The following is a 20,702-nucleotide window of genomic DNA, read 5'->3' on the forward strand; positions in this document are numbered from 1 at the left end:
AATCAGGCAACTCCAGTAGGCGAAAAGTTGTTTACATTCGTCTCTTCGCTGTGAGATTTCCCTCAAATCTCGCGAAAATGAGTGAAAAATACTTCACCACAAAGCAAAATCGCAACAACATTGTGAAGATTTTCAAGTGCACGCCAATTGTCGTGAATTATCATGAGTACGAAACACAAGAGCAGCGTCAATTCAATGTTTGCGTGGAGAAGGCGACTTGTGTTAATCTTTTGGTGAGTTTTGAAATGCCAGGAAAACTCCCTCTTCCAACCACTAATCTTCCATTTTCATCAGCAACTGAGGCTCACAAGCTTGTCCGATGAATCTTGGATGGCCATCTCAACTGTGGACAGTGGCTTCTTTGAGAAAATAAAGACTGACCAGTCGCTGCATGTGACGTATCAGGAGTTTGTGGATCATTTAATCAACATCCTGGACTCTTGCCGGAAAGGTGAGCTGTGCATCTCCCTAGAGAAGAGTGACCACAGCAGCTTTAAACTGACCATCTTCGAGAGGAGATCCTTCAGGAATCTCATTCACTTGAGTCTGCCGATAGACAAGGCTCCTCTCGAGACTGTTCTGTATCACATCAACGAGAGGAATTCCGTTCTGCAGAGGCAATTGTCCGGCGTGAATGATCAAATGAGTGTTCTTAAAGAGGAGATCTCTCGCAAGGATGAACTCCAGCGTCGCTTACAAGCGGAAGTGGCTCATGTCCCGCAGAAAGTGGAAGAGGAGCGGAGAAAGATTAATCAGGAAAAGGCTGCGGAGATTGAGGACTTCAAGAAGGTCATAATGCAGCTGCAGACGGAGAAGGTGTGTGAAGAGAAGAGGATGCAGGACGTCAATTTGGCGCACTTGGAGAAGCTAAAGCAGCTGAAGAGTGAGAATTTCCACCTCAAACAGTCCGTCACGGATCATTCTGCTAAAGCGGACACTCTCACGATGGAACTCTCCGAATTGAAAGTCCAACACAGGCGTCTTGCGGAAGAGAATGCAAAATTGCATGAGGCGGCCAATGAGGTGACTTGCAAGAGCAGAAAGCAGGAGCTCGGTGTCATGGATCTGAAGAAGCAGCTCAAGGATCAGCGGGAGAAGGTGATGTGCTGCGAAAAACAGATCTCAGAACTTATGGCCGAGCTGGAGGCCGAGAAGAGTCTGTGTAGGACGAAAAGGAACTCCCTGCAGATCGCCACAGAGGAGAATAGCAAAGCTAATTCAATAATCCTGAAGTTGAAGAAGAAGAATGACACTCTGACGGAGAAATTGATCGCCTCGCGCGAGACTGCGGCAAAGCAGGAGCGGATGATTGAGGAGAAGAGCCGGGAAATGACGAAATATGCGGAGATTCTCAAGAGTATGGAAGTGAAAATGAAAGAATGTGCAGAAAATGGCAGGGAAATCACTTCAACGATGGATAATCTTCACGATGCTGTGGATGCCATTGAGGAGAAGTACACACAGAAGCTCGGGGAGATCTCCAGTCGACTCTTGGGCACGAAATTGCCGGACAAGCGTCCCAGTGTTCTTCTCCAAAGGAACAGAATTTAAAGTTATGATATTTTTCCCAATTATAAACACTTTTATCGACTAATCTTCTTCGTCGGACTTGTCATTAGCCCTCTCGGCTGCCGCATTGACCGCCTGCAGGAAATCCTCGGGATCTTTGCCTGCCTTCAGTCGCTCCCGAATCAACTCAGCGATGGCCTTCTGTGTTCGCCTCTCCAGGACTTCCAGCTTCTTCGCCACGTCTCGTTTCAAATCCCAGTCGGGCTTCCGGGGCGCCAGGTTGGCGATATCAATCTCGTCAATCACGATCGGTGTCTTCATTGACTCCAACTGACCCTTCACCTCGTTCTCAACGCATCCGGGCTCCGCTCTCTCCGTCACAATGTCCGGGTCCTCCGACTCATAATTCCTAAAGAGTTTCCTGAAATCACCAAGTCGTGTAAGTGTTGAGAAATGCTCTGAAAGTGTCTATAATTACTTGTTTTCTGTGAGATTTTCAGCATCCGGAACATTGTTATTTGCTTTTCGTTTCAGCGACATTAGTCTCTCTTTTCTTTTCAGGGCATTTTCCGTCATGTGGCCTATATTCTTTGGCGTGCTCTTGTCCTTTTCCACCTGCTCACCTTCTGCAGACATTTCTCTCTGTGATATTTTACTAAAAACTCTGAGAAAAGTAGAAAAACACGGCAATTTTTGTTTACTTCTGCCAAACGTGCCAAACTATCTTGGTGTTGCCTGATTCAATTTTCTAAACAAATTATTTCTCTCACATTCCGCTAGAGGATTGCATTTTTGAAAGAAATATCGTTGGCCTAATAAAATAACTACTTTTTTCTCGAGTACATATGAGGAATTGAATTTCTGTGTTTTTCTAGATTCTTCCCTAAATATTCTTCTCAAATGTTTTACAGCGGCTCTTATTTTATATCAGTCCCAAGTATGTGCATGTTGTTCTAAAGGGTTCAAAACCTTCCACAAAAGGTCATAAAACACGTTTTTTCAATAATGGTCGAATGGGTCCATAAAAAGGTTAAACATCCCAAAACTTTTCTCCTTTCCACAGCTGCAAATTTGCCTATGCAGTGATAAATTGTTTTAAATTCCATTGCATGGAGAAAATAGCCCAATAAAACAATAAAATCTCCCTTAATTGCTGTGCCGTTTTTTACAATCTTATTCATTTCCGTGAATCTGTTCAATGTGGATTTTTCTGTTTCAAAACCCGTATGATTTACGTGAATATCAAAAAAAATAAGACAAGCTTTTAGAGTATTTAATATAAATTCGCATGTTCAAAAATATGGAAAATATGCAATTCTGCCTCAGATTCACTCTCGACTATTGTGAATGATTCACTCGAGCAGTCGCAATTTAATGGGAGTGGCTTCGTGGACTTTTCCAACGGCACATTTGCGCCAATCAGAATCCTTCTCTGACCGGAGTTTCAGTAGGAAACAGGGAAATATATATCATTTTGCCATTACACAGATACTTCACTTCCTTCGGCATCGTCATTGTGGCGCATATCATTTCAGAGAGTGTAAAATTCACCAAAAATTAAGTGCTCCCAAAGTGATTGACTGCAAATGCAATTTCTTACCAGAAGTCCGTCGCTGCACTTCCGAAGAGTGATTAATTGATCAGTGTTTGGGTGTTCGTGGGTGAGGCAAGGTGTCTTTTCGGAATCCATGTGTAATTTGCAAAAAGTGATTACAATAATTTTTCTTTGATCACAAAAATGAGTGAAGTCACAAAGACAAATTGTGTGAATCGTCCTTCATCACCGAGGAGATTTTTTGAGTATCTGTACGGGAATTTAGATAGGAATTCATCATCCTCGAGTGAAATAAGCAGTCCATCGCCCGATATTGAGGAAAAATCTCGACATTCACAGCAAATTAGTGAAAATCCTGTTGAATTTTCACCCTTTTTGCCAACATTCCACCAAACAATTGTTGGTTTCGGTTCGGATTCATCGTCATCGCATTTTCCATTAGGATTTTCCGCATTTTGTAAGTGTATTTATTTAATTTCGGAACATAAACATCACTAAATTTGTCACAATTAAAATATCAATGATGCTCCATTGTGCGATTGTGGGAATTTTCAATATGGAAGAGCTCTAAAGCTAAAGGCACTCGTCTGTAAACTAATCCTATCATTATACTAACAATTACGCACTGTTATTGTCTTTCTCTCGACAAGTATTTTTCACGAAATTCTCCTGTCCGAGAAGAAAAGTCTCAAAAATATGAGACAATTGAGGAAAATTTTCAGCATTTTCACGCATTATCTCACGCCAATGCGAATTTCCTAGCACCTGTCCAAGCATTCTTGTGAGGAGAAAAGTCTCTCAGTGGAAATTTCACAGATGTCGAGAGGATTTCAAGCGAAAAATTTTGTGGGTGTTACTTTAGAGAACGCTTCCCTACGCCAACATTGTCATCACCATGAAAACCACGGCACACAATTGTGCACAAATAACAATAATCATAAGATTTCACGGATTATGTTTTCGCTGGGAGTGTTTTCAAAAGAAGCATCACTCCTCGGCGCTCCATGGCAGGGAATTTGTCGCATTGAAATTTCGAGAGAGAGAGACTGGAAATCAGGACATTGAGAGACTGCACAAATTGCGTCTTTCCCACACATTTATCGGCACTTTTCATCGTACTTTCCTGTTCAGTTGTCAAGGGAGCAGAAAGTGAAAGATTTTACGGGAGATAAAGTGCGTGATTATGTTGTCAATTAGTCACTTTTGCGATTGCTTTTGGCTCTGGGTGTAATTTCTTCCGATTTTGTGGTAAATTTATCAATCATTTCAGCGGATTTGTCAAACCAGCGTAAAATAGAATAATCCTGTGTGATTTTCTAACCAGTTTATCTGATAAAATTTATGTGGATTTAGGAAATTTCTGAGAATCCAACTCAGTTTTGTAAAGGATATAAAAGGATGTTTACAGTGAAAGCGATTTTCTCGTAGAAAAAAATCTGCAGACATGCTAATTCCAGGTTGTTACGCACTTTCTGGGGTTTTATATTTAATTTTTGGTGTTATTCATGAAATGCGTCGGTAAGAATTTGGTATTTCTGCGGTTAACCTAATGGAAATATAGTTGTCTGACCTCAAATAAGAATTAAACAAAGTACCTCTTCAAGGGTTTCAATTGCTTGGGGCGGAGAAGACGACAAAAAGTCTTCTTCAAGGGATCGGTGTACTTTCAAAACAATTTTTTGCAAAACCTCCGCCAGCATTATTGACCGCTGTCTCTGGCTCGGTGTATCCGATTTCAGTGATTTACTCAGCCAGGTAATCTCCGTTTTGTGCACAAAGAGAGGAAAAGGTGGTGATTTTGTCCGCTCCCTTTTGCGCCAGAAAGGAAGTCAAGTTGATGGGCAGAGCGCGGTAATAACGTTTAGTCATAAAAAGACATAATGGCAGATTTGTAATTGATAAGTTGAGTATCACACGGAGCTGTTCAAGCGACGGCGAGAAGCCCCTTGAGGCTCTTCGGCTGTATCGAATGGCGCGACCTGTGGAAGTGACCTGAGTCGGAAATCTCCGCCCGTCGCATATCAATAATAATGTAATGAGGTCTCTATTGTGTGTTTTAATACCGTTTATGCCCAAAATATTATCGTTTTGCCCACGAGATTGCCATCCAGGGAGGGAAGATTTAATCGCCCTCGCATTTACCCAATTACTCTCACCGCCTGGGAATCGGACGTGCCAAGGGATGATTCTCACAATGATTTTATTACAAGGACCATATGGCTGATGAATAACTCGATTGCCACGAATTTGCTGTCGTTTCAAGTGGCAAGACGACGCCGGAAAGAGGGAAGACCACGGCGGCAGCGGACAACGTTCAGCAGCGAGCAGACACTGCGGCTCGAGGTGGAATTCCACCGGAATGAGTACATTTCGCGCGGGAAACGCTTCGAACTCGCTGAGACGCTCCAGCTCACGGAGACTCAGATCAAGATCTGGTTCCAGAACAGGAGAGCCAAAGACAAGAGAATTGAGAAGGCGCAAATTGATCAGCAGTATAGGTGAGAGTGCACTAATTTGTACAATAAAACATAACAGCAAATTTACAATATTGAGTATGTTTTTCTTCTTAGATGAAATAAAGTTCTAAAAGATCAATTAATTGTTCAATTCTGTTACCTTGAATTGCTTCACTTTCTTTAGAATCATCATTTATGAATTCCAGGAACTTCGTGACCGCCAACAGAATCATATCGCCCTTCAATTCCAGCATCACTCATTCGCTGTTACCTCATCCGTCGACGCTGTCATTCCAGCCGCCGGCGCATCAAATCAACTCCTATCCCAGCCCAGAAACTCCTCCGGTTCTGCTCAGGAGTCATCGCATAAACCCATGTTGAAGCCTCATTAGTACATTGTTTGGCAGAGTTTCGGTTGCACTATTTCATCAAGAGTTTACTGATTTACGATGGACACTTGTACAGACAAATAGAGAATTCACCCCCCTTAAGCTGTTGTTCAATTGTGACCAAACATGATAATTCTTATATAATAAATGATGTATTTAAAAGGTCACGCAACCACTCTCTTCCCATATTTCCCCGCGTCTTGACCACCGTTGGCCAGGCATTTGGGGGAAAATTGAAATAACCAGAAGAAAAGGTGGGCCAATTAATCAAGCCACGAATGGGTATTATTAAAATGTGCATTCGAGCATCATTTTCAGCATTTTCAGTGAATCTTTCCAGCATGAATGCTGGCCAATAAAAGATGAATACCGTCTGCTTTCAGCAAATACTCTTTATTTCATTAGTCTCGATACAAAAAACGTATCTTATACTTTAGTCAGCGGCTCTTGAGAAAAAAGCCATCACTGGAAAATTACTCTCGCGAAGTAATCGCACATAAACTTACCCCCATTTTCCCTGATATTTTCTCATCATGCAGGAAAAATGCTCACAGCCTCATTGAGTCTTTGGCGTTCGTCGTGGATAAAAACCTCTTTTGCGGGTTTCTTCAGTCTTCCGCTACAAAGTCCTTGGATAGAAGAGAGAATGAGAAGGAATATTAGAACATTTCGCCTACAAGATTTATCACTACAATCTTTGTAAAAGATATCAGTGTTTGTTTTGTGAATGAATTATAATTTTTTGATCATTAGGTCTTCCTTTTTGCTCGTCAAATTATAATATCATCCTGTTCTATGTATATTGTAATTATATTAATAAGTAATTTTGAATATACTGTACCTAAAATCTTTTTCATTTATCATCTATCGGACGCATTATTAGTTTAACTTTTCCTGCCTCTCACTTCCTTCGCCCTAATCAATCTCTTTCTCTCTCTCTCTTATTTGTTTGCTTTTTCTGCCTGAAATAAGTCGCCTCTTCTCTAGTTTATTAACTTCATTCACGATAGTGCTGCGGTTCTGCCTTTCAAAAAAACCTTGCAAATAAAAATCTATTATATTTACTCATCATAAATCTATGAATATTACTTTATTTTACGCTTTTATCTTCCTCTCAAAGAAGTCTACATTCAAACATTATCAATTCACATAAGCTGAATCTCTTTTACAAAAAATTCCATTTCTATGCCTTATATTCTTACTATTACAATAAATAATTGATTTAAAATTGGATGTCATATTTCTTCACACACTTAATTCGTTATATAGTACAAAATAAATTCTTGGAATCAATAAAAATATATTCTTTTTTTGCATTAATAAGAAAATGTTGCACGAATTTTAAAGTTTTCTCCTTATCATAAAGAAATAATTATGATGACTAAATGACGACGAAAATCGCGACAGATCAAAGAAATAAAGGAAAAACCAAGGATGAAATTTTGAAAAATATACTTTGCATTAGAAGTTAGAAAAAAAACTCTTGCTTTTCTACTGTTTTCAAAATATAAAGTATGTTTTAGTGTAGCATTTCCTTGAAATACAAATCTAGGGTTTTTTTTATCATCTAAGAATATTATTTTTTGTATTTATTTCTTCTGTTAGTATTATTAAAATCAGTATCTTTATTATACGTCAGTTGAGTTACAAAAAATGAAAATCTATCTCGTATTTTCTTCTCTTTTCAGCATGACTTTTGCTCATATATAAATCCTCCTCTCTTCAGGTTCTTTCACATCGTTTTGGTGTTTTTGATGAATATATGAATTATAAGAAATTTATATTTGTTTGTGATTTCAATGTTCTTCCTTCTACCATTATGAAGATAGTGTGAAGTAACATCTACATTAAGAACTACTTATTATCTATAAATACGTTTAAAATAGATTGATCATACGTCTACGAAATCCCCATTCTCTTCTCTGTGTCCCCTTCTTACTCTTCTCTCTTCTCAAATCTCGATCTGTCTGCCTATCTGAGTTCGCCCTATCATGGGATGTTTCTGCTTGATACTAGAGTTTAGCTATTCTGTTTATTTTTCTTATTCGTCAGCCTATTGAACCTATCAATGAAGGAAAATTTATTAGTCTATACACAAAATTGTCAACTAACACTCATTTCATATAAAACGGTAATAGAGAGTTTTTGTTACAAATTATAAAAGAAAAAAATAGAAGCACCAAAATAATAAATAAAAAACTGGGTAAAGAGGAGAAGTAACACGTGTATAGTTAGGGGTTAAAAATTAAGGGAACTGTACTACTACTATCGTTTAGAGAGTATCTTTTTTTTTTGGAAAATATCAATCTAGAGATGGATTCAGTGGGGTTGAATTGTCATCACTCACCTGGAGATGGATTAAATTTCAATATCGCCGATTGCTTCCACCGCCCATGCTGTTGCTCATCATGTTGGTGGATCCGTAGCCGCCGCTCTGATTGTTGGAATTGTATCCATTCATCCCTGCAAAGACAAAGGCGTTAATACACATTGACCTCTTCACCAAACAAACTTTGCCAAGTTCCTGTCGCTTTGGACTATGCATCGTTTCTGCATCAGAGAGGCAGAACAACAAACATTTATCTAAGCTGTAACTTTGATCTAACAGTTAAAAACGCCATGTAGAACCACTTATGACATTCTAATGGAGCTGGAACTGTCGAGTCTCTCAGTACGATATGGTGAAATATATAGATTTAATTCTGTAGCGAGGCAGCGAGTTGGGTCAATATTGCTTTATACAATGTAAATCGACACAACTTAGCGATAGCTCAGGCTAAAGCTTACTTTTACAGTCAGAGTTTACCTCGCAATTGTATTTCTCACAATTGCAGGTGCAAAGACTGTGGCTTAATCGAGCAGAATCACTCTGTTAAACTCACCATAGTTGCCTCCATTGCCGCCCATGTTGTTGCCATAAGGTTGCATTCTGCTGCCGCCCTGGCTGTAGTTGTTGCCCCTCATCGGACCGCCGCCGTAGTTTTGCTGGTAGCCGCCGCCGAAGCCATCATTGCCCCAGTTTCCGCCCTGGCTCCCGTTGCCGGAGTTGTAGTTGCCGCCCTGGTTCCAGCCTCCCTGATTCGGGCCGCTGTCCCACGGGTTCATCTGATTTCCCCAGCTGCCGCCGCTGCCTTGATTCCCGTATCCGCCGCCGTAGTTGCTGCCATTCGACCAGTTGTCGCTGTTGGACACATTCCTGTTCCAGTTCTGGCTGCCCCGGCTGCCGCCACCACCTCCGCCGCCCATGTTTCCACGTCCGCCGCTAGGTCTCCCGCCAGTGCCCTGATTGCGGTCCATTTCCTGCTTCGACAGCGCCTTCTTCACGTCCAGCAACTTATTGCGGATAGTGTGCTGCTTTTGCACTGCAAAGAACACACAAAATGCTGATGTAATAACAGTTCTTCGTTGAATTTTAAGAGGGTATTTGTCGCTTTGGACTATGCCATCGCTTCTGCACTAAAAAGCAGAGCAACATTTATTCATCTAAGCTGTAGTTTTTACTCTTACAGTTGCAAACGCCATGTAGAACCATCGAGCATGCTCTAATGGAGCTGGAACTGTGAAGGATAGTCATACAAGTGTGTTCAATTCTGTACTCACGCACTACTTTGTCCACCGGATCATAGTCATCGAACTCGACAAATGCGAAGCCCCGCTTCTTTCCCGTCTCCTTGTCTGTCAGCACATTGATGGTCAAAACATTGCCAAACTTCTGGAAGTACTCGCGCAGGTTCTCCTCGTCGTGATCGTCCTTCAGTCCGCCCACGAAGAGCTTCTTCACCGTCGCCCCGGCGTCCGGACGCACGATGTCTTGCCTGGGAACCGCTCTCTTGGGCTCCACCACGCGCCCATCCACCTTGTGCGGGCGCGCATTCTGGGCATCGTCCACCATGTACGCGCGCGAGTAAGTGATGAAGCCGAAGCCGCGGGAGCGCTTCGTCTTGGGATCCTTCATCACCACCACATCCACGACCTTGCCCCACTTCTCGAAGTGCGCCTTCAGCGATTCGTCCGTCGTCCGGTAGTCCAGGCCGCCGATAAAGAGCTTCCGCAGGTGCTCCAGCTCATGCATTTCGCCCTGGAAATCATCACAGTATGCCTAATTTAGGCAAACTCGGGTTTGTTCAATGTTCACGTTAATGGTGGCCACGCTTCGGCGTGACAAAAGCAAAGGGAACAAAAGCCGCCATTCAATATGGCGGACAATTCATTTCCCTTCACGCACGAAAAATCGCATTTTTCCTGTATTTCCACGAGCATAAGCACTTAATATCACTTCATGCCAGTGAGATGCTACTCCTGATGGGTGAAGAATCCCGGAAAGTGCAGGAAATATGCGAAAATCAGTCAACTCACATCCTCGTGGTCCTCAAGCCAGTGAGAGCCGTTCTGGTTGTCTCCGTGATCCATATCTTTCTTTGTAGACATTCACTGCTTAATCAACTGCTAAAAAAATACGTGCGATCACGGGTTTTCACTTATTTATTGGACAATTTCTTCTCAGAAGCACAGAGACGCGACCACCACCAAATGACCACACAAAAGCCGAAGTGAAATGGCCGGAGATGACGTTGACAGCCGATAGCGAAATAGTGTTGCCACATGTCCGTAGTCTACGAATTTTCGGACTCCTTGAACCTAAAATCAGAACGCGAAAACATTTAGAGAAAATCACGCTTTTCACACGCATTTTCACGAGATTGCCGTACTTGCACTTCGTACATGTGTAGAAGACAGTTTGCCCCTCATCAGCGGAACGCAGCTGAAGAGTGGCATAGCTCATCTTATCGTTGCCGCACTTTGGACATTTCCTCTCAATTATTGGACCTTCGGCTTCATTATTCGCTTCTTTCTCTTGTTTCAAAGCATTTGGCTTAAAGGTATTGAAGTGAATGGTGTATTCGCTTTCCATTTTTCCCAGGGCTGCAGGTAAAACAATGTTTTTATTAAAGATTTTAGGGAAAACTAAATGATACACTCACATTCTGGATTCATGCTATTTTTGCACGTGTAGCAGCTAATATTTCCTGATAAATCAAGCAAAGGTAGGATGGAACCACACACTGGACAAAATCCAGGATCTCCTTTACTTCTCAGCATTATGTTAAAAACTCAAAAACACTATATTATGCAGAAAGTAAACAAACTCACGTGCAAGTTCGAAACTTCACTTGCGACCGCGTCGAAACAGTGCGCATGTTGGTTTGAGTCACAGATATGTGCTAGAAATGCTATAATTTCAAATCTTTAAAAACGTAACTATCACCGAAGTTTTTTAACATTATTAATATTCTTAATGTAAGTAAATTTTCTAATTAAAATTTAATTAATCGATTCACACAGAATACTGTAACATGATGAATATGTAGAAAGTGTATTAGATGAGTTGGAGACATGCGAGATATCAATTAATTCATTTATTGGGAGCGATTTCGTCGAAAAGCGTCTGAAGCGGTCAAAATTTGCATGCAGAATGGAATTAATCGATGTCATTACGTGGCAAGGGCCAAGGGGCATTTATCCAGATGCCCAAACTGGCCACAGCGGCACGAATTCCCGTCCGACGAGGGCAATCGTCAGCGATTCATTGGAGCGTTTATTTCTCATTCTGGAGACCGCAGCGTGTTCAATCACACGGTGTCACCTGACCAGAGAGGAGCACAAATTAAATTAATGAACATATTGTCCCTTCTCCGGGGAATTTACGGCCAGGCAAAGGCTTCGAAGCCACTAAGTGCGTGAAATTTTAGATGTCGGGCATTTTGGCTATATTTTATCACCTCGTGAACCCCTTTTCTTGGAAAACCCGCAAAAACATTGACCCAAAGCGCTCAGGGTTCGACTCGTTAGTCAATTAAAGTGGAATAAGCCCTCCTTAAATATAGATTTCTATTGGAGGATCTATCAGACGAGTAGAGATTTATTGATGGAGAGCCGAATTGCCTTGATTTTTGAGAGGCCATGTCTTGAAGGCAAGAGAGTGAATAATGTTGGGATCACAGCAAGTCTCTCAAATGACACTGACGCTCTTTGTGACGTGAAATCTCGTAATTTCCTCCGATATATGTACATATTACAAGTAATGTGGAAATAATTAATAGGCTGGAACCAGATGCCCTCCGCTCTGTAAACAGAAAAGCCACCTAAACCAGAGTGATTGTTTATACAAAGTAATATACAAGAAGATCGGTGGTCTCAGACGACGAAGATCCGTTTATTTCTCCCGACGATTTCACGGAAAGAGCACATTTAGAAATAATTATCACGATATGACTTCTGTATATCGTTAATTTCTTAACACCCATCGCGTAGAAACGAAGGAAATAACTGTCAATTACCATTAACACATTGTGGCGTATAGTCAGTCTCGCTTCTTCTCTGTGAAGTGCTTGATGAAAAGCATTTAATCTACAATTTCATTTCAGTTGCACTGTCTGCAGACAGAAAACTTGCCTTTTTTGGTTTCGCAGCTTTAAAGAATACATGCGAAGGGGGAATTCCAGAAATGGCAGTTTTTTTTGGGGTGAATGTGAAAAAAAATCCCTTATTACTATCACACTCTTTGGAAGTGCCAACAAACTTTTGTATGACACTTTTAATTGTTGGATTATACAATAATTAGGTATAAAACAAGTTCAAACTTTTCACTTTTTGCGCAAGCACTTCTCAGAAAGGCTCATTTGGTATTTTTGAGATGTGGTTTATTAATAATTTATTTAAATCCTTACATACAGTGTGTATAGGACGAGATGTGGTTTATATTCCTTAATTAGGATTTCAGGGCTTCTTTTTTGACTCTACTTCACTTCATGTTAGCGTATAACATAAATATAAAACACGCGTTGGCATTAGTCACAATATCTTGATAAAAATGATTTCTCAAACATATTTTCTTTATTGCTAAACAAAGCGATGGCTTCATGTCTAAATGATATCTCTCTCTCTTAATCTACTCAATTACAAAACAGAATTGATTGCCCTGAAAGAAGAAAAATTGGAAAATGTAATCTGTTAAAAAAACATTTTCTCCCATATTGAATTGTCCTCTTCATCAGAGCATGAACAATGCCCATCGTTTCGTATCATCTCTGTATCCTTTGCGCGGTGTTTGTTTATTTTTGCTGAGGGAGAAAGAAAAAGCCGAAAGTCCCCAGTTCAGAAGATTTTCCCCAAACATATATAGTTGAGTCTAAATATATGTATGTTTAGGAAAATCAGCAGCTGCATTCGTTTTTATCCGCTCCTTTTCTCCCTATAGATAATCTCATAAGATAAAAGAACATCCAGTGAAGTTTGCGCGAGTGTGAAAAACATGAAAAATAAACACCCATTATTTGAATCAATAATTATACAAAGCCTCTTGAATTAGCCGGCAAGACCAAATATCTTATGGTAGCTCGAATCACTCAGCAGAAAATTCGCTAATGGAAAATCCTGATGTTTTAATCTATGTATAGCGTCTTTCTGCCTCCATCAGCACACAATCTTAAGGGGCCGGAGTTGTACGCTTCGCAAAGAGCATTTTCTCTGTGAATATTTCAGCATAAAATTAACCAGATTGGCTTTGATGACAAGCCATTTACCTGTATTCGACATTACTCAAAACATATTTATTTGCCATTCTGCAAATTTAGCTCCACAATGTCAATCATGGGGCGAAAATAAAATTCAACTAAATTGCGTGCTGATTGACTTTTAATCTTGCGCAGATTTCACGAATTGAAAGATTAACAGTGAATATTGTGAAATTTCATGCTTCAATTCAGTTTGAAAAAAAAGCTTTTGATTTAACATTTCGAGGTGTGATAGATTTATTATTATAAAAAAGAAAACGATTTGCGGATTGATACACACTCACATCGCAATTTAAATTAAGCCGTTTGAATAAATCCATTCAATTTCAACTTGCAATTTGTTAAGCACATATTCTGTTAAGAATGCACTTGTGAGATGTTGTGAGTTGCCAAAGATGCAGAAAGGAAAAGTTTTGAATGCTTTTGTAAATGTTTCCATAAACTTATAAGTCATATCAAAAGTGGGATTATCTCACATATGTAACATACATTTCGGTTTCATAAATTAACGCTAGAGACTTGATTGTTTTCCCCTTTGGGAAACATTCAGATGAAATTGTACAATTCAAAGACTTGTCTGAAGAAGTTTACAAAATTAATCATACGATTTGTTTAAGTTTTGAAATGAATGCAATATGCAGCAGATCAGTTTGGAGAAGTTTGCATAAAGAAAAGGAATTATCAACAATATTTCCTAGGCGCATTGAAGCACAGCAAGAAGACTAACGTGGCTTGAAGCATTGAACTGGGGAAGATCAAATCTAAACAGCTGCAGAAAACCACACTGAAAAGCAATTTATCATTCTTACTTTTGTTGCAAAATATATCCGGGGCTTTGAGACAAACAGACGAGCTGAGTACATGAGGTATTTATGCAGATGTGGCGGAATGTACATAGCACATTTGAGCCGCCACCCAATATTAGTCGAATAATAGTCCAATATGTAGACAAGCATGTATTACATGCATATAAAAATGCTAGAAGGACATAAAAGGCGAAGCTAGGAATTTCTGCTAGTCCCATTTATGCCCTTTATGTGAAACAACAGTAGCAACATGCTTGCATTCGCACATGCACATGCAATACGTGTGAAATAATGAAAGGTGCGCATATGAGGTACAAATGTACGATAGTAGAATTTGATAAACGCTCTCTGTGGTGTGAATCGCTCTGTAGTTCGCTTCCACTCAGTAAAGTTCAACTGTGTGTGGTGTTATTAAGCTGAAACATTTATTCAAGGGACCCACAGCGATTGGGAAATATTTATGAGAAAATTGCACATCCAGACACATTTTTTCACATATATTATGCATGAATATATCTTTGAAATGCTCTGCATTCACTTTTTCGGGAAAGACATTTCCCACAAATCCACAAATTTGCAATATTAGCATATATCCCAGGTCAAAACAAGGCTTCCAGTATGTTAAGAGTGCTTGACTTCATGTGATAAAGAATCACAAATATGTATATTGTTGAATATATGATGTAAGGATAATTAATGAAATTTGGTCTAGTATTGAATTTAACTCTGGTACAAGCTGTGGTTTCTATCATCTCTACACTTCTAATGACAATATGGGAGTCAAGAGATGTGGAAATTCTTAGGGAATCTCTGCAAATGAGCATTCGCATTCTCAAGATTGTTAAATTCCTCTCTTGAAAACAGAATACAGCATTCATGTTCTTTAGTTTTCCTTTAGTGATATTAGAGGTGGAATTCAATAAGGAAAGACCAGGCTATTATGTGCAGAGACAGCTTATTCCAAGGTTCGTCTTTTCAAACTTTCAGACCCTATTCAAAACACTTCATTCTGCACACTAACGATAGAATTGGAACAGGCAAATTTTTGTAGGATCTCAAATACAGTTCGCTCACTAAACTTCTCTCCCATATCTGATCGTAATAGCTCAATTCTCCGCTATAATCGCATTGTTGTGCACATTCTTGAACTGTCTTAATTACTTTCTGCGAGATATCTGTGAAAAGCATTCTTTACCTTTAGCATACGCACGTGTAATGAAGAATAAACATGTCATACTCACAATTGAAATTTTGATATTAGAGTTTACATGTGATAAGCGTGTGTGCTCGTTACTGAGAAGTTGAGTTTGCAAGGTTTATTTTGGCCAAAAAATGGCTCAAAGCATTTTCATGATCCCTTAAACATGAAAGACTAAACATATATTGCCGGCCTTGATTTTTTTCCACTGATTACAGTAAGAAAAAAAGCTCTAGTGTTTCACTGAGATCCCTAATTGCTCAATTGATTGTTCACATCTTGTGTAAAACATTTCCATTTGGCCATATTACAATGTGACGAAGCGACAAATATGACGAGACGCTGGAGTGCTGCCTTATTTCGAGTCTAATTGCAAAACGAGATACTTATTTTCCTCTGTGACAGCGATAAAATTTCAATTAGACTCCATTGCATGCGTAGGCGGGGGCGGAGAGGGCGAAATATTGGATGTGTCCCTCCACACTTTTCGAGAAATATAGCACGTTAGCAAAATTGCAAAGCAATTCTGGAACGACACTCTAAATAGGAGTGCCATGGCAGAGAATTTCCATCATCTGTAACATGGATTGTCGCCTGCCGTTCGGGATGTCTGTTTAATAAGCGCCCAGAATTGGAGAGAAATATTTTAGTTATACCGGCGTATATGTACAGTGGTAGAGATAGAAATGACATTGACGCTGTCGCTGGGGCAAAATAATTTAATCTAATTAAAAATTCCCCGTCAAAGCTATGCTCCGCTCGCAGAGTCAAAATCACAAACTGAATTTCACCATAAACAAGGGCGAATATTATCCGTGAAGGGAAGTGTGAGTAGCGGCAAAAGGTACATGAGAAGTCGATCCGGGGGCACTTTGAGGCTTTGCCACCACAAGACATTTGTTCAATATTCATTCCAGTGAAATGTGGACGGCAAGTGTTATAAAAAGCAAATTCCTCGCTCAATGGGTAGTCGTGAGATGCGCGGCTGAGTAATTAAAATCCGTAATGTCTTCTTCCCGCCCTTTGTCTACATTGCCGCATCAACAATTTATAAATACATCTGCTCCCCCTCACAGTATATAGTTAATATTTTGGTGGAGTATGAAATATAACATTTAATTGCAAAAGGAATGGAACGGAACCACGAGGCGATACCTGCAGAGTGCTTAGTGTCTGTGCAGCCTGTGCTTCTCAATGGCTGGCCGCGTTTATATGGTATTGGGACGCGATGTGCTGGGGTATTTAAATCCGAGAGATCATTGCACCGAATAGCAAACAGTCTTCCTATTCATAATTTCATTTTATGCATTATTAGCCCTCGTGAGAATATTAAATGGCTTAAATGCTTATTTAAATTTTAATACACACATTATATGCGAAATTTACGGTGATGCGAAAATTCAGCATCGCACACAAAAGGTGGCGGAATTCAGCGGTAAAAAGCTCCTCTCTATGCTCAACAGTTTCAAAATGTTATTGCAGGCAACCTTTTCAAAATTTCAAGGGAAGAATATACTAATGGAGCTTAAATGTTGACAGAAAGAAGCATCTTGAACCTTTTAGTCGGGTCTAAGGCGCAGCAGATTCAGAGAATTTTAAATACAAAGCACGTGTAGCATTATTATATATGGATTATACGTACACATTTTCTCATGTAGAAAGGGTGAACTCGTGGTATTGCTCTAATAAAATATGCACATCGCTTGTCCTATCAAATTATTTAAATGATTCTTTTCTATAATTTAGATGAGTGCTTCATTAATTCTCAATATGTGCGTTCAAACACGAAATCAAATTATGGAAAAAAGCTACATACAGTATATCAGAGCGAACGAGAAATGAGTATGTGAAATCCAGTGGATCATCAGTTCGCAAAATTAATTTTATCTACAGTATGGCAAATAATTATGTTCGGTTATTTCACGTCACGACTAAATGAAAAAGCCATATACCACGGCGCGGTTCATCGGTGTGCATTGTGAATCATGAAAAAAGACATCGATTTTAATATTACTCCATAGATAGCACATTGAGTTGGGAGGGCAATAAAGCAATAAAGATTATTATTTATGTAGCAGCAATTATCGGCCATTGTCAATTAGTTCATTTTTTACATTGATTGGTGATTATTCAAATTGATTCCGTGCAATTATTATGGAAACTAATCTTTTATTTTCAAATGTGTTCTAGTTTCGTTTATTAAATCACGGCTTTTTTCCCCAATGTAGGTGCAAGAAAATCGATTTAGAAGTTTTAGATGGAGGCAAACTTTGCATACGGTATCAAATTTAATTTTTACAAGAACAATACTAAAAAGTTGGCTCGATAATTACACAGCATGCATTGATGGTATGCAATTTGGTCATGTAAGAACACACAGTTTTGTGCTCTGAATATTATACTGCGGCGAAGGATGAAGGGGTAAACCTAATTTTGATTTTATTTATTCAGACAGGTATGTGTAATGTCATTAGTCAAGTGGTGGCTTGAAATACACCATGTGGAGCTATTAAAAGCATATTTTGCGAAATAATATTTACCCCTTTGAGTGTGCTCGCTCCCCAGGCATCAGGTTGATGACCAGAAGATCACCGAAATAATTATCATTATTTCACTCCAAGTCTTGGACATTTCTGAAGCACATGGAGTCACATGTAATTATGAAAATGATTTGTTTTGCTGCAATTTCAACAATGTACAATGTTTTCGACAATCTTCAAGCACATATGTGCTGTGCAGTGACCACAATTGTGACTGTGTGTAATTGTGTTAACTATTAAAATCGTGTTAACCTTCTTTTTATGCTATTAATATTTGATTAGAATTAATTGACTTTTTTTTAGTGTGTAAACTGTGTGAAATGGAAATTTGTTCATTAACATTAATCTTAATGATGTCTTTCTGTTCATCAGCCATTAGATACATCTATGCTCAAGTTTATACATCTCTTTCAGCAATCGATTAGGGAGTTAGTATCACCAGGCGCGTCCATTTTGACCTACCCTCGAGCAGTGTTTCGTTCCCAGGGTGAACAAAAAGGCTGGCAAGATGAAGTTATTTGTGGTTTTACGTGAAGCATATTCGTCAGGTATTTCCTTTCCTCCTTAAAGCAATTTACAGACAGTGCAAATGACCTTTAGTCACCCAGGATTGACTCCGGCAGCAGTTGAGAGTAGTGCGAGAGGTGTTTTTATTGTGTGGACACGGTGGGTGGGGAGCGACGCTATGTCTGTTGATATATTCCAGCATTTTATGTGGCATTATTTTCTATTTATGTTGTTTTCTGTGTAGACAGCAGTTTCTCCTCTAAACAATCCATTTCCGCTTCCATGTGATGGAATGCGAGGGTGAAGATTTTCGGTTCCACGGGTGCAGAAGCCAGGGATGACTCGCACCGTATTGTATTATTTGACGGCGTATAAATTTTAAGACAACACAATACAATGAACCACCAGCGCCGGGTCTATATAGTCAAAAGAAAATATGGTTCACGGACCATCTTATAAACAGTTTTGTACCACCAGCAGTGGCTAGGAATGATTTATATACCAATTCAGTCTTGCCAAGTGGATATAATGGTCCAGGCGAGGCGTCTTGTTTTCCATTGTACACGCTGGATGGTAGATGCCAAGGGTGACGGCGTCGGCAGCAACTTGGCGTTCATGAACTATTCAAAAACATCACCCATAAGATACCCTCAAGCAAATTTTCTGATGCGTGAAGAATATGCATTGTGCTGTTGCTGACTGATAGTGGTTGCTGGTGCGGGGCTGTGGAAAAATCATCATAAGATTTCACCCTATTTTCACTGTTCTCATGTAATGTGGAATTCATCGCAGTCCTTGACAGCCAAAAGAGATGCATTTATGTAAATTCCCATTTAGCCAGTTGACTTGAGAGGAGGTCCCCAGGGTGGCAAACTTTCTCCGCAAAAGTCACAATCTAATTCAATTTCACTTCCGCAAGGTTTGCAAGTAATTTTCACGACTTATCATTTGTAACTTTTGGTTAATCAGACTTGAAGTTCATCGGGCGAATTGACAAGGTATCTCCGAGCGGTACAGAGACTTCTAACTTATAATATCTATCTAGTGTTGTAAGATCATGGGTCGAGGGCTATATTAGTCCGTGTATTTGTCTAGCAAATATATAGATGTAGCTGCTGCACTGTTCCATTTTCATGTTGATTCTCTGGCTTTCGCTGAAGAGCCACCCCTTCACTTTTGTCCCTATCATTGCACTTGATTGCACGTCACAAAGCGAAACGTTTGCTGTTTTCGGGTTTCTCTTTTTGGCATCTCATGTATAATATTTATGTACATGTAACAAGCTAACCATGAGTATACGTGCAAACACAACAGACCATGGCTACATAGGAAGCGCCAGTACATGCTCCTTTGAATGTGTTAAGAATTTGAGGGCATGTTGACTAGTGGTTATGTGGTTCTGAGTTTGATGAAGTTGCTCGTCTTCATTTTCATGTTATTCGACTTTCATATACAACAACTCACCTGTTTACTCTACGGTTTTGCAATTTAGTGCAATATCCCATTCCGGGATAGCATGCCGAAAAAATCCGGAGCAGCGACGTTATTTTATGGTTTCTTTCAGCTACACTCCCACCCACGTCAGCTGCAGAACGATGCTGGGTAGTACAATGTATGAAAGTGGATTAGCACATTGTTGGCTCGCATCAACCGTTGAAATGCTACTGAGAAATTCAATATTGTTCTCTCAGTACGTCAGAGCATTGTTCAGCATGACCAATTCACGTATCTCTAATTTTCTTCCAAAGAAAGCATCTCCTCGTTGCATTGTAGCTCGCAGAAATTGGAGAAATTACATGCATAATAAAAAATCAATTTCACTACTGCACTATTCTAAAAAGTTATAAACACGTGTTTACTGAAGTACAGAAATCAATAAATTTTTCGTTGTATTTTTCACTTGAAACATCCTCGAGAGATACGAATTCACCATTGCTATGTACCTGCTTACGGAATTAGATACGTTCACAGATAAAGCCACTTGCTAATAAATTATTGATGTGCAATCCTATTAGAGCGGGAAATTCTATGTTGATTCTAAATTATAGACGTGATTTGAAAACATTAATCTCCTTGCTTTCTAATTTAGCTCTGCTTTAACAAGGCTGCTTACTTAGTGAAAGTTTAAAAGTTGAAAGGGATTTTCCGGGAAATTTCTATATTATTTA

General features: G+C 39.6%; 5 protein-coding genes across 6 annotated transcripts; 2 read left to right on the forward strand and 3 right to left on the reverse strand.

Annotated features, from left to right (window-relative positions):
- Positions 1-9: 9 nt before the first annotated feature.
- Positions 10-1,582, forward strand: LOC132264759 (spindle assembly abnormal protein 6 homolog). The gene is made up of 2 exons (XM_059765077.1): positions 10-233; positions 295-1,582. Exons 1-2 carry the CDS (start codon positions 78-80, stop codon positions 1,549-1,551), a joined length of 1,413 nt encoding a protein of 470 aa, XP_059621060.1. The 5' UTR covers positions 10-77; the 3' UTR covers positions 1,552-1,582.
- LOC132264767 (coiled-coil domain-containing protein 12) lies at positions 1,570-2,260 on the reverse strand. Its single transcript, XM_059765087.1, has 2 exons — positions 1,988-2,260; positions 1,570-1,930 (listed from the first exon to the last, which is right to left on the reverse strand). Exons 1-2 carry the CDS (start codon positions 2,143-2,145, stop codon positions 1,591-1,593), a joined length of 498 nt encoding a protein of 165 aa, XP_059621070.1. The 5' UTR covers positions 2,146-2,260; the 3' UTR covers positions 1,570-1,590.
- A 904-nt stretch (positions 2,261-3,164) lies between these two features.
- LOC132257631 (homeobox protein rough) lies at positions 3,165-6,001 on the forward strand. Its single transcript, XM_059754622.1, has 3 exons — positions 3,165-3,521; positions 5,328-5,562; positions 5,727-6,001. Exons 1-3 carry the CDS (start codon positions 3,248-3,250, stop codon positions 5,899-5,901), a joined length of 684 nt encoding a protein of 227 aa, XP_059610605.1. The 5' UTR covers positions 3,165-3,247; the 3' UTR covers positions 5,902-6,001.
- A 280-nt stretch (positions 6,002-6,281) lies between these two features.
- Positions 6,282-10,379, reverse strand: LOC132264806 (heterogeneous nuclear ribonucleoprotein A1-like). Of its 2 annotated transcripts, none has more exons than XM_059765142.1 (5): positions 10,266-10,379; positions 9,510-10,008; positions 8,792-9,271; positions 8,257-8,372; positions 6,282-6,538 (listed from the first exon to the last, which is right to left on the reverse strand). In XM_059765142.1, exons 1-4 carry the CDS (start codon positions 10,335-10,337, stop codon positions 8,275-8,277), a joined length of 1,149 nt encoding a protein of 382 aa, XP_059621125.1. In that variant the 5' UTR covers positions 10,338-10,379; the 3' UTR covers positions 6,282-6,538; positions 8,257-8,274. The 2 variants fall into 2 exon arrangements, with proteins under 2 accessions (XP_059621125.1, XP_059621116.1); XM_059765133.1 differs by having other exon boundaries at positions 6,282-7,971.
- A 52-nt stretch (positions 10,380-10,431) lies between these two features.
- LOC132264822 (DNA-directed RNA polymerase I subunit RPA12) lies at positions 10,432-11,123 on the reverse strand. Its single transcript, XM_059765153.1, has 3 exons — positions 10,892-11,123; positions 10,619-10,832; positions 10,432-10,547 (listed from the first exon to the last, which is right to left on the reverse strand). Exons 1-3 carry the CDS (start codon positions 11,007-11,009, stop codon positions 10,523-10,525), a joined length of 357 nt encoding a protein of 118 aa, XP_059621136.1. The 5' UTR covers positions 11,010-11,123; the 3' UTR covers positions 10,432-10,522.
- Positions 11,124-20,702: the final 9,579 nt, after the last annotated feature.

This window comes from Phlebotomus argentipes, unplaced genomic scaffold (genome assembly GCF_947086385.1).
Source record: "Phlebotomus argentipes unplaced genomic scaffold, Phlebotomus argentipes genome assembly contig_6, whole genome shotgun sequence".
Lineage (NCBI taxonomy): Eukaryota > Metazoa > Arthropoda > Insecta > Diptera > Psychodidae > Phlebotomus > Phlebotomus argentipes.

Bases quoted from the DNA above. Each gene is read 5' to 3' on its own strand.
- LOC132264759 (XM_059765077.1), top strand. From the start codon at position 78: ATGAGTGAAAAATACTTCACCACAAAGCAAAATCGCAACAACATTGTG. The intron at 234-294 runs GTGAGTTTTGAA...CATTTTCATCAG, and splicing joins CGACTTGTGTTAATCTTTTG to CAACTGAGGCTCACAAGCTT.
- LOC132264767 (XM_059765087.1), bottom strand. From the start codon at position 2,145: ATGTCTGCAGAAGGTGAGCAGGTGGAAAAGGACAAGAGCACGCCAAAG. The intron at 1,931-1,987 runs GTAATTATAGAC...TGGTGATTTCAG, and splicing joins GAAAATCTCACAGAAAACAA to GAAACTCTTTAGGAATTATG.
- LOC132257631 (XM_059754622.1), top strand. From the start codon at position 3,248: ATGAGTGAAGTCACAAAGACAAATTGTGTGAATCGTCCTTCATCACCG. The intron at 3,522-5,327 runs GTAAGTGTATTT...TGTCGTTTCAAG, and splicing joins ATTAGGATTTTCCGCATTTT to TGGCAAGACGACGCCGGAAA. The intron at 5,563-5,726 runs GTGAGAGTGCAC...TATGAATTCCAG, and splicing joins CAAATTGATCAGCAGTATAG to GAACTTCGTGACCGCCAACA.
- LOC132264806 (XM_059765142.1), bottom strand. From the start codon at position 10,337: ATGTCTACAAAGAAAGATATGGATCACGGAGACAACCAGAACGGCTCT. The intron at 9,272-9,509 runs GTGAGTACAGAA...TGTTCTTTGCAG, and splicing joins TCCGGTGGACAAAGTAGTGC to TGCAAAAGCAGCACACTATC. The intron at 8,373-8,791 runs GTGAGTTTAACA...TTGTCTTTGCAG, and splicing joins CGGCAATGGAGGCAACTATG to GGATGAATGGATACAATTCC.
- LOC132264822 (XM_059765153.1), bottom strand. From the start codon at position 11,009: ATGCTGAGAAGTAAAGGAGATCCTGGATTTTGTCCAGTGTGTGGTTCC. The intron at 10,833-10,891 runs GTGAGTGTATCA...TTTTACCTGCAG, and splicing joins AAATAGCATGAATCCAGAAT to CCCTGGGAAAAATGGAAAGC. The intron at 10,548-10,618 runs GTACGGCAATCT...TTCTGATTTTAG, and splicing joins TACACATGTACGAAGTGCAA to GTTCAAGGAGTCCGAAAATT.